This window comes from Eretmochelys imbricata, chromosome 10 (genome assembly GCF_965152235.1).
Source record: "Eretmochelys imbricata isolate rEreImb1 chromosome 10, rEreImb1.hap1, whole genome shotgun sequence".
In the NCBI taxonomy this organism is placed as follows: domain Eukaryota; kingdom Metazoa; phylum Chordata; order Testudines; family Cheloniidae; genus Eretmochelys; species Eretmochelys imbricata.
This window is the reverse complement of record NC_135581.1, coordinates 65,813,941-65,826,344: the sequence shown is the minus strand read 5'-3', so window position 1 is coordinate 65,826,344 and position 12,404 is coordinate 65,813,941. Positions and strand designations below refer to the sequence as shown.

At 37.8% G+C, this 12,404-nt stretch overlaps 1 protein-coding gene across 5 annotated transcripts in view; it reads left to right on the top strand.

The window, feature by feature from the left end:
• Positions 1 to 9,781, top strand: part of SLC30A4 (solute carrier family 30 member 4) — a 33,245-nt gene extending 23,464 nt beyond the window's left edge. Inside the window, exons 4-9 of one of the 5 annotated variants that reach the window (XR_013347287.1) lie at positions 1,418 to 1,571; positions 1,844 to 2,045; positions 2,326 to 2,431; positions 5,779 to 5,913; positions 7,621 to 9,285; positions 9,391 to 9,781. Coding sequence is in view for 4 of the 5 variants with exons in the window: in XM_077827978.1 (XP_077684104.1) it covers positions 1,418 to 1,571; positions 1,844 to 2,045; positions 2,326 to 2,431; positions 5,779 to 5,913; positions 7,621 to 7,775 (752 nt within the window). In the remaining variant the exon portion in view is untranslated. Of the gene's footprint in view, positions 1 to 1,417; positions 1,572 to 1,843; positions 2,046 to 2,325; positions 2,432 to 5,778; positions 5,914 to 7,620 lie in introns of those variants that run through there. The other 4 variants (XM_077827980.1, XM_077827981.1, XM_077827978.1 and 1 more) reach the window with 4 other exon arrangements.
• The last annotated feature ends 2,623 nt before the right edge of the window (positions 9,782 to 12,404 follow it).

Below are 12,404 nucleotides of genomic sequence, written 5' to 3'. Positions count from 1 at the left end.
ACATCCATCCAGTGCCTGGCTACTTGGGCTGGCTATTGTATTGTTGATTTGCTCCAAGAGCCTGCTTATACTGAAAACACCGTGTTGGGGCTTGCACCTACAGCATGGTAGCCCTCCAATATGGTTAACCAGTTGATCTTACAATTTAGACAGGAAAGAACTGTGTCCCTAAATTATGCTACAGCCTTCGACAGCTTCTGAGTCCTTCCTCCCTAGTCCCCATTGAGGCCCTATGCACCAAGCCCTGCTGCTCACACTCAGTATTTGGGATGTGATTTTGCATAAAACAGAAATCTCTAAAGGGTTCCCAAACCCTAAGGAATGGGCCTTTCAGTAACTTATATTTATTAGAGCAAATTTATTTTAAAAGTTGGAAGAGCTACTTCAAGTCTTGCATGATATTTGTTGTCTAGGATTGGGACCTGATGCTCCACTTTCTTGCATCTTGTGTATCCTGAACACTATTGTAAAGTGGCAGTATAATATCACCAGATCAGAATGGCAGTGTTTTACACCTGCTTTGTACAGGCATAAATCATTACAAAAGGTGCCAGGCACTGCAGAATCAGGCCCTATGATTCCTATGTTTATTCACATTTTTATTTTCTTTTGATTTAGAATAAATGAAAAGCACCCATATACAGGCTCTGTAGGCCCTGCAAGTTATTTAAAATTACAATACCAGAATGCAATACAATCAAGGTTAACAATACTCTTAACTCTCGGAAAAGTAGAGATTCATTAGCCGTTAGGTAACAGCATATTAAAGCAAATACAAAAGATTTGTTTAGCGATTAGGTAACATTTTATAACAAGACTGTACAATAAATCATATATACTCACACCTCTCAAGAGTTTTGCTCCCAGTATGTATTCTGATTTTGTATTGTGTGGTGCAGTGATTATTATCTTCTTTTGTCTTCGTCTCCGTCTAAAGCACAAAACTGTGCATCTTTAAAACAATACAGCACCAATTAATAGTTCATGCAAAATATTCAGATTGATATAGTGTACATTTAAAAAGTAACTGTGTCTAGTTTACAAACAGGTCAGTCTTATGGTTTCAGAGCTCCTAGCTTTGGCCACATTGGATCAGGCCTTTATCTGCGACTGCATTAGGCACAGCTTCCAGTTAGCTTGGGAATCTCCTGAACCCACCTAGAAATAATGACCTAAACAGAGGAAATATATTTCCAGGAACAAAGCTGATACGAGAGTGTGTATTATCTGATTAACACAAATTGTCCTGTTTGCTGACTGTATCTTCTGAATTTGACTTGATTCACAACATATTTTAAGGCATGAGAATCTACTGAAAATCAATTATTGCCTTGTAAAAAACGACAAATGAAATTTTAAATAGGCTATAGTAGATCTAAAAGTCACTCTTGTAATGTTGTTCCCTTTTTGTTTGCAGAGGTGTTGTCAGCCCTTGTTAGTGTGTTGCTGGTATATATCCTAATGGTGGTGTTCTTGTATGAAGCTGTTCAAAGAACTATCCATATGGACTATGAAATTAATGGAGATATAATGCTCATTACAGCAGCTGTTGGCGTTGCAGTAAACTTGATGTAAGCTTTGTTTCCCTACATTGATATTCCTTGTATACATTTACAAAATACAATATGTAGATGAATTCATTCACAGCTTGTAATATTTATCTTTATTGAATCAGTCTCAATCACTTGGGAATTTTATTTGTACGCTAGTGGGTTTTTTTTGGGGTCTCTTCATGCTCACAAAATGAGACATGCAGTAGTAATGAATGTAATATTTTTCTCCAGCCTTTGGTCGAAATATTTTAAAAGCGTGTCAGTCTTATTCCTTTTCCTTTCATTTTCAGAATGGGATTTTTACTGAATCAGTCAGGTCACCTTCATTCCCATTCACACTCCCAAGTACCTGCATCAAACATTCCTAACACAGCCCATGGGCATAGCCAGGGACACAGCAGCCTTGCAGTGAGAGCAGCATTTGTCCATGCCCTGGGGGACTTGGTACAGAGTATTGGTGTGCTTGTAGCTGCATACATCATACGTTTCAAGGTAGGACGTTGCTAGTCTTTTGTGACTGTGGACTTTCTTATGTTAACCCCTATATTAGATTAAAGGTCCTTTTTTATAAGATATAGAGATATTCAGTGTTTGTTGTTTTCTAGTAATATAAATTCATCCAAAATGAGTACCATGCACATATTTTCTAAATAGTCTTCAACAGAATATAAAATCAAGTGAGAGCTAAAAGTGGACCAAGACTGGACCAAGACTTTTTTGAATCTTTACTAGAAGCCTATTTCCTTACAAACTCTTAATCTGTACTTTGCAGCCAGAATACAAGATTGCTGACCCTATATGTACTTACATATTCTCAATACTTGTGGTTTTTACAACAGTCCGAATCATACGGGACACAGGAGTTATTATACTGGAAGGTAAGATCTGTATAAATTCTGTGATACTTTTCTTTAATTTTACATGTCAGCTAGCAGCGAAAGTTACATTTTGTGGTAATGGCTAATTCTTTGTTATTTCTCTGTTGTACAAAATGTTCACTAAGTATATTTAAATCATATTGAATAAGTGATCACAGACATCATGGTCCAGATTCTTGGATGGGTTACAACCATTTACATGGCACCACAAGCAGAACCTAGCCACAGAGCCAACTTATCCAGCCATCAGAGGATTGCCCAAGTGTAGGGGGATCACTAGTGGCACAGAGGTGTCATAACGGCCCCTATGCCTTCCCTGCTGCTATATAGGGGGCATGTCTGTGGCTTCCCTTTTCCCCACTGTTGTTTCAGCCTTTGGGGTCACTGGGAGCTGGTATAAATTAGAGCAGTCTTCAGGCTACTTTTACTTATGCCAAATAACAAATGCCTGGCACACAGCTTGCCCAGAATTTGGAAAGCAAAGGTGAAGTTTACAGCACCCATGCATGTTCCTTTCTCCAGCCCCAATCCTGTACTATATGCTTCTCTGCCATAGCCAAGCACCTGGCTCCGCATTTTACTTTAACTTGAAAAGTAAATGCTTACAAAACACAAAGAGACAAACCTGGGTCAAAAAGCTGTACACACAGGCTGTGTCTACACTAATCTTTCCCCCCCTCAAATTTCCCACCATTGTTATTGCACCATTGGTGCACTTCTACTGGTGGTAGCAACAGTGGAAGCACAGGTGTAGCTTGGTCATTGCTTTTTAATTATTATGTCGTCTTAGCCTGTGCGGAGCAGATCTAGACAACATGGTGGTTAAAATGCCAGCAGCCTCCAGTGCATTGTTTTAACTAGCAGTCCGACTGTGGAAATGCAACTATGGTATCAGTGAAGGAAATATTAGGGAGAAAGGGCTAATGCAAACATGGCCATAAAGTTGCTGGGTATCTGACACTCTGCTTTGTTGAATTATGGTTTCAAGTCAAAAACTCTGAACAGGGCCTCACCAATCTTGATTGTCAAATGTGTTTTCTTCCTTAATAAATAAATAAAATAAAAGGTTCATTGAGAGGGCAAAAACGGTGAACTGTGCCTATTATTAAGATGTCTCAATTAGTTCCAAGGTAGTGGCATTGAGATTTAGCCAAAGAAAATAGACAAGGAGTGGCTGCATTGCTAAATATATATATATAATTAAAATCAGCTACTGTACCAGAAGACTGGAGGATAGCTATATTAGATGTATATTTTAAAAAGGTGCTAGGGATGGCTATGGGGATTATTTTAATAGTAAGAAGATTATTGTTTGGGAAAATATAAATATAAAAATAGCATTAGAAAAATATAGAGTTATAACCAACTACAGTAGATGAACATGATAGGGACAAAACTACATCTTGTATAAAAGAATATCATGTTTCTCTAGTATATCAGATTTTTTTTGAGAGCGTCAACAAAATAGTAGATTACTTTTATATGTTGATGGGTTCTCAATTAATTATAATCCTTGAATTGAAAGACAGAGGAGTCAATGGAAATAGATCAATGAAAACATTGCTCAATATTTGTCATCCTATTTCTAAAAAGAGAGCAGAAATAGAAAAGGTTCAGAGAAGAGGAACAAAAATGAGTGAGATCCATGGAAAAACTGGTCACACTTTATATTAAGCTTCCGTTTATAGTTTATGAAGTATTAATACTTGATTAATAGATGTTTTACTAAATGGTTAAATTGGTTGTTATAAAGTGCAACAGATCAAAAGGTTTTTTGTAAATCATGTCTTATAATCATCTATAACACCTTCTAATGATGTGCTTAAAGCAATCTATAACATATACTCCTCATGTCTGTAACATGTAGAGCTGGTTAAATTTCCTAGTGGAAAATGTCATTTTTGTCAAAATTGAAAGCTTTCCCGAGAAATAGTTCATTCTGGCAATTTTTTAAATTTTCTAGTTGTGAGAATCATATTGAAGAATTTGTTTCAAGTTGACGGTTTGAAGCGAAGCAATGCTTTTTCTTTCAAAATGTGAATTTGAAACTTTTTTTCATTTAAAGGGTTATTTGAAAAGAAAAAATTGTCATTTCAAGAGGAAAAAATGTTTCAATATGTTGAATCATTTTGATCAAAAATGCCAAAATTTTCATGTTGACATTTCCTGTTTGAAAATTTTTGGAATCGTTCATTCCATGTATTTTTTTTCAATATTTTGATTTTCCATTCTGATTCAGAACAGAAACAAAATTTTGAAATGTCGGGACTTTCCATGAGACAAAACTTCCAGTTTCTGATTAGTAACATGTTCATAGAATGTTAGTAATCATTTATTAACCTTTACAAATGATTTATGAATGGAATCTTAATATAAAGTGTGACCAAAAAGCTTCCATAATAGGTTAAAAAGGTGAAGCGTATTTAGAAAGGCTGTTAATATGTGGCATGTTGGATGTATATATATTATTTAGTGACTGGTGTAGGAAGGTGCTTCTATTTTTTTCCCTCATGACATGATGAAATTAAAAGGCAGCAAATTTCAAAAACTGATAAAAGGAAATACTTTTTATACAACTTATAATTAACCTGTGAAACTCACTGTCTCAATAAGATCTTGTGGCAAAGAACACGTTAGGATTTTTAAAAAAGGATTAGAAAGTTACATGAATAATATCTGCAGTTACATTAGCTAGAATAAATATTTATAAGTGATATCAATCCTCATGCTTCCAGATGTAAACATCCACTGATTTCTTGGGTTAAGAAGAAACTCTCCCCAGAGTCATGTTATTACATAACTGTGCACCATGAGGGGGTTTTACACCTTCCTTTGAAGTATCTGGTACACAGCACTGTCACATGAAGGGTTCAGAGACGGTTGGGACAGTTACATGGAGAAGAAGAATATCCAGAGTAATGACAGTTAACACAAAAAATGAGTTTTGGAAGGGATGTGCTTCAAGATCTAAGCCAGTCTCTAGCTAGTAGGAGGTAGAATGAGACTGTCGGGGTGACCGACTATTCCATAGATGCCTACCGCGGGGTTTCTTACATTTTCCTGTGAAGCATCTGGTGCAGGCAACTCTTGGAGACAAGATTCTGGACTGGATGGCCTGAGGTCTGAGCCAATAGTGCAGTTCCTATGTTACTGGATTGGAAGGATTACTGTCCTGATTCAATGTGGCAATTCCTATGTTCTTCGCCGATAACTTAGATACCACTAGTCACTTTAAATGTTCCAAGAACTATTTGTTTGTCTTCTTGTGACCTTTCATAATATTTTACTTTGAAAATCAGTGTGTATTAATTAGAAACAATTAATTTTCCCTCATTCTAATACTGTAGGGGTTCCAAAGCATTTAAATGTAGACCGCATTAAAGAAGACTTAATGAAAATTGAAGATGTTTTTTCAATAGAAGATTTGAATGTTTGGTCTCTCACTGCAGGAAAAACTACTGCCATAGTCCACTTGCAATTAGGTAAGTAACTGCATAGTACACCTACAATGGTACAGCTATAGATAAGCCTTAGCTGCAGAAAGAACTTTGACTCTGTCTTTATGCTTCTGATTAAATTGAGCTGTGAAGTATCCATTTTGGGAACAAGGCTTTTAACTACACTTTGCATAGAAAATGGCTTGCTTATAAAATATATAAAACTTCTCCTATCCTGGGTATATTATAGAGAGCTGTGCAAGAAAACGCACTGCTGGAAAGATCAGGAGCAAATACTGTTTGATCAGATTCATTAAAAAAGGAAAAAAATGATGATTTTGCACAGATTTTTTCACCAAAAAACAGTTTTCCCATCATAGGCGGTAAAACAACATAAGACCCTTTGTATAAAAAAATCAACACAGACCTCTCTAGGGGCTGCATGCTACCCACCCAAGTCTGATATTGCACCTATGGGAAAAAATAGTGGGTGCTCAGCACCCACCAGCCACATCTGTTTGGCAGCACCCCCAATCAGCTGTTTGGCAGCACCCCTGATTAGCTGATTGGAGGGGCTGCCAAACAGCAGTTTGGTAGCTGGGAGAGGGGCTTGAGGGAGGGTGGAGAGCAGCAAGCAGGCAGGGGCCTTGGGGAGGGGGCAGAACAGGGCAGGAAGAGGCAGAGCCAGGAGGAGGGGAGCACAGGTAAGCAGGTGGAGCCTCGGGGCAGAGCAGGGATGGGGCATCCCCAGGGAAAAGAAAAATTCAACGCCATGGCCTATGTGCAACACTGTTGTAAGCCTATGACCAGAAATGCAGTGCCCAGCTGGAACAGCCAAATGCTGGTACAAGTTTGCTAGGTCTCGGAGTGTCTGGTAAGTCCGTGTGCTGTGTCTGTGTTTTTCCAGTGGTGAGGTTGCAAGTGAAAGTCAACGCCAGAGACAGAAGCTGCATTTTGTATCTTTGCTGTTCTGTTCTCTCCCCTTGTGTGTGTTTGTCTTGTTTTGTTTTTAGGAAATGGGTTCAGACTTTAACAACAGCAGCAATGACAGCTCTAGCCCAGCTCATCTAGCTTCTGTTCCTCAAAAAGGACAGTTCTTACCATCTTTGAAACTGTCTTAAAGACTGTCAGACAAGGGACTTTTTTCTTCTAAAAGCTTTATCCATCTAAATGGGAAGGGGACAAGGGATGTTGTTAAAATGAAAGCCTTACTTAATATTTTCTCTTTCAAATGCTTTAACTATTTTCCTTCTTTGTGATGTCTTTCATAAAAAAGTTAAAAGGATTTTTAATGGTGTGTTTCCCATGATACTAAGCAGGCTGAGGTTTCTGTATACGAAACTGTGAAGCTTGTTTAAATCTGTTAAATGTTGGCCAGTGACTGGACTATGTTAACACCATTACTCGTTGGGCCCATATATTCCAGCTAGATTAAAACAGCAGATATCTGTCCAGTACAACCCATGAGGGTTTATGTTTAGCAGCTATATAAAATATTATATAATACAGCAGTAATGTATTTATCATATTAATCCCTTTTTGTATTGTCCACAGAAAGCATAGACAAAAAATCTGGATCTTTTTTGTCTATCAGATTCTTAATTTTATCAGCGTTAAGGATCTGAGTGCAGGATCAGGGCCTAAAGGCACACGATAATGGGGCAGTCATGCCAGCTGTAATGCATAGTGAAACAGGTGGATTGTCAGATTTTTGAAGGATGACATGTATTGATGATTTTCTTCATTTTCCAGTTCCAGGTAGTTCACGTAAATGGGAGGAAGTTCAGTCCAAGGCCAGGCACTTGCTGCTGAACACATTTGGAATGTATAAATGCTCTGTCCAGCTTCAGAGTTACAAGCACCAAGTAAACAAGACCTGTGCAAGTTGTCAGAATTCCAGTGCCTAATTTCATACATTTTGGGAACTGCTGCCTTTTTCTGTATCTTGTAGTCAAAGACTAAAAAGCAATAAATGCAAAACTAAAATGATTGAATGGAATCCCATATGTGTGGAGTTGTACCAGTATTTGATGCCAGAGGGAGAACTGGTCCTGCAAAAAGTGCAGGAGATACCCCACAGAAAAATGTATTTGCTCTCTCTCGCTCTGACCAATTTATTGTCAGCTCGATATGATTTTCAGACAAAGATGTTTCCACAATATTGTTTACAGGTTGTGATATGGCTCTGCAGATACCTCATCAATTACACTTCAATTTTGTCAATTGTGTACCACTAATGTACCTGCGTTCCAAACGGAGCATAAAGAATTCAGTATTTGAGTTAAAAAATTTTTAAAAGTTGATTATGTCAGGGGTCCATAACACTTAAAGATCCCTAAAGTGGTTATACAGTATTTTTGTAATACAGTTTTTAATATATTAACTTGGAAGATGGTGCATACAGTGCTAGCTAAACCATTTGATAAACTGTCTTCAGAAAATTGCCAAATATAGAATTTACTGCACCCATACCAGAAATTTAGATTTAATGCAGGCATTCAAAGGTCCAAAGCAAGAGGTCCTTACCCAGGCAAAATTTCCGTTGCCTAATTAGAGACTTCAGAACTGGACCCAAAATGTTTTAAGTGATCAGTTATCTTTCATGTATTTTAGTATGGCATGTATACCTTAGAAGCACTTATTTATTTAACAAAGTTTTGACTCTTAAGACGATTTTATTATTAGTGAAATTGAATGTGTAAAACCTTTTAACTTGATTCAAAGGTCAATTAATTAGCATTAATTCTAATTAGAATTAATAAATGTGCTGTAGGAAACATTTTTCATGATTATTTTGCATTGTGAAAAGAAAATTATAGAAACCATGTTAACTATGAAGATACTGTCAGATAATCAGACATGCAACACACAGATATTCTAACAGGAATGTAGGGAGGAGAGATTTCAGATATGTTCCCCAAATTTAGAATTTTAATAATCTGTTAATTTCATTTTTGCATTTCCTTTAGAGAAGTACATTCTGTGCATGATATATGATGTCCAGAATCCCATGGAACTGAGTCTCACAGGCTCTCTATAAATCCTCTGCACTTTGATTTTATAGGGGGCAAATCTAATCAGTCTCTCTGATCTGCCTGTGGTGACAGCCGCCATGTATCCTCCTCACTAAAGGCCGGAAGAATATAGACTGCAAAAGCTGAAAAGAAAACCAGAATTTGGCCTCAGATCTCTGTTGCACTTTGATCTCTATCCAGAACTTCCGCTGACATCAATAATAGTTCTGTGCATGTATCAGAAAAGATAACTTTTGCCCTACATTGACAGCTTTGCTGTTCAGCTGTAAATACCAAGGCAACATACTGTTTTGAGACCTGCTACTGTTTCATACTTAATTTCATCAAACTCATTTGTAGCTGCAATTAGAACTAAAACATGGCTTGTTTGCTTTCTCTTGAGGTAGGGAATCAGATGATAAAATTTCAGAGATACTAATTAACAGCACAGTATTAGTTTGGACAAAATGCATATAACACTGGATTATGTTTGTATTTCTTCCAACAGAGAGAGGGAACATGACAATACAGTATGCCAGCATCTTCAGCTCAGAGGTTGAGTACCAGTGTCTTTGGGACGCTAATGCTTCAGTACATACAGTATATCACCAATAAAGCCATATCACAGTTATGAAAAATTGTGTATCCTTTCTATATGAACTTTCTGAAAACCAGGTATTTTGCACATACTGGCTATTCAAGTAGGATTTTATGAAGTTGCGGTTTACAGTCAATGTAGTTAGAAGTTGGAGTATGATAAACTTGTATTGTATTTGGAGTTTTTTATTGTAATGATATACTATACATTTGTTTAACTGAAAAAAGCAAAAATATGTTGCTTTACTGTGGGATTTATTAAATCAGTTATTAAACTACACATTATAAAATATTTATTCATACTGCTGGCTCTAGCCTATTTCTTTTGATTCCCCTTGCAATTATGTTTTGTAGTATTCCTTACATGAAGTCATGTACTCAGTTTTGAGGTACTATATTTAGATCACTGGCTTACTTCCTTATACAGTGGCATCCCCATAGTCTTTTGTCTTCCACCATGTAGTGCTTATGCTTTTAAAAACACACACATACATTAAAGGTTGTTCTGTTAGCCACACTTTCTTTTAAGTACCTACCAAGACCATTCTTGGAACACTGTGTTTAGTTCTGGGCCTCTTGTTAGCAGAGCAATATAGAGAAAATGGAAGAAGTACAGAAAAGAGCAACAAAAGGCTAGAATGTCTATTCCATTGTCCCATTTCAGGGAAACTCTCAAATATAAATTCCTGTAGCTCTTTCTAACTAAACTCAACTATAATAAGTGAGTGGGGATCACTAGATGAAAATTTAGATTTGATTGTCCTACCTCCAGACCTCTACTTTGTCCTTACAAAATACTCAGGGTAAAGGGTTTTCTTTTTTATCCCTTTGTATTTCACTCGAGAGAGCAGTGTATTGAGGCAGCCCATTATTAGCCTTCAATAATGTAGTAACCCCAAGGTAATAGGAATACAATGATAGATTTGTTGCTATTTTTAATGCTCAGAACCATGGAATAAATTAAGCATAATAAAGGTATAAAAAACATCACAGTAGGAATGTGTATTACAGAAGGTAACTGGGATGTTCCCTGGAGATACCCAGGACTGTAAGGTACCTTGCTACCACGTGCCCTTAGCATGAGGAAGATCTGTCTATTTCTGCCAGAGGTCAGTTCCCTGACAACCTTGGCTGCAGGCAGCTCAAGTACTCCTCTCTCAGCCCATGCAGGCTCTGCTCTCTCATTACAGATTAACGATAGATACAGTCCAGCCCCTGAGCATCCCTTACAGGTGCCCAGTGCCTGTTCCACTGGACACACAGAATTCACAGATCTGCTACTCCCAAGGGAAGAGCACACACCAGCTTATCCATTTCACCTCAGGACACAGTTCTGCTTCACACATAGCACTTGGATTTATTTAGAGAGAAAACAAGTATAAGTTTATCTAACAAAGAGCGGAGAGCCAAATGATAGCAAAACAGATCTATTGGAAACAAAGCGTTCATAAAAGATCAAATCAAAACACATTATAGAGATTAAACATAATGAACAAGAGGCCCTCTTGTCTAATAAGGTACTTCTTACCCCAACATCTTTGACAGTGTTTTTTAATTAGGATGGGTAAGGCCCTCCTTTCAAGCCCACTGACAGCTTGTCTGTTTTCTCCCCAGAAGAAGGAGGCCTGGGCATCTTTCTGCACCCTAGATATATTAGATCAGTCTTTTGTTCTTTACCTGTATACAGGGTTTCCTCCCCCAATTGTTCAATTTTCTGTTAATTTTGTTTCTTGAAATCCCTATAATCTCTTTATTAGCATTTGACACGTTAAGCAAATTGACTTCCATTGAAAGACACAATGGTCAGCTAGGGAGATAATGTCTCCCACAACCTCTCTTAAAGCATGCTACCCTTGGGTGACCGACCTTTAAATTTAAGGCCTTAAGAACATAATTTCCAGTATATATCCACCTATGTCCCTGCACATAAGTTTCACAAAGCTTATGATGACCAGTGTGACACAGGCTTTCAGTAGACACCTTACACGACACTCTAGTGAACTAGGATGCAAATACCAGACTCAGGGTATCTCTGCAATCCTTATGCACCCCTCTGCTGGCATCAAGAAGTTATTGGGTCACAATAACATTTTATATATAGGAAAATCCATAGAAAATGATGTTAAAAAAAAGTGGTTAACTTGCAAACCAAAACTATCACGAGCATAAACAGACACACAGGGCCTGACTATCATTTATACAACTCTGGCACCGTGAAGGGAGCCATATGTTGGATCTGAATTATATTTATACCCACTGTAAGCTCTCATTACACTGCCAGGGTAATGTAAAGGAGCCTTATTGTAAATAAGAATCAGCCCTGGAATCTCTCAATCCAAGAGACCAGTATACCTACAAAGAACGACTGGATATCCCATTGATTACTTCTGATGCTATCACAGGAAGATTTATACAGCCTTAGACTCTACAACTTCGCACACAAAATCCTTCCACCAACCACAGTGAGTGGAAACACATCTGTTCAGCATGAGGCCAGTTGCCTGCCAAACCCCATGTCAGTTAGACAAGTTTAGAGCCTCCAGAGTCTGCATCCCTACTTTCTGGGGTGATGCTGGGAGGTTACTAGCCTAGTACATAGCTAAAATTCTATTATGGTATTACATATACTTATATCCTTGTACAGTGGACATGCCAGAAGATTTGTTACTGCATGAATCTTGCTGCTTTCCTTCCAGGGAGCACTATACAAAACCATGGGGAGGTTATTCCATCTGTTGGGCTGAAGTAACCCTTGTCTGACACCACCAAACAACCTGTATGCTTGTCCAACACCCTTCCAGCTAATGAATAAAGCGGGACATTACATTAGCAAGATCTTGTCATATTTTTGTGAGGTTAGGTAAGAGTGGCCACTCCTATCTCTGAAAGTCTGTTTCACCTATCTTTAAGTGCCAGCTTTAGGGC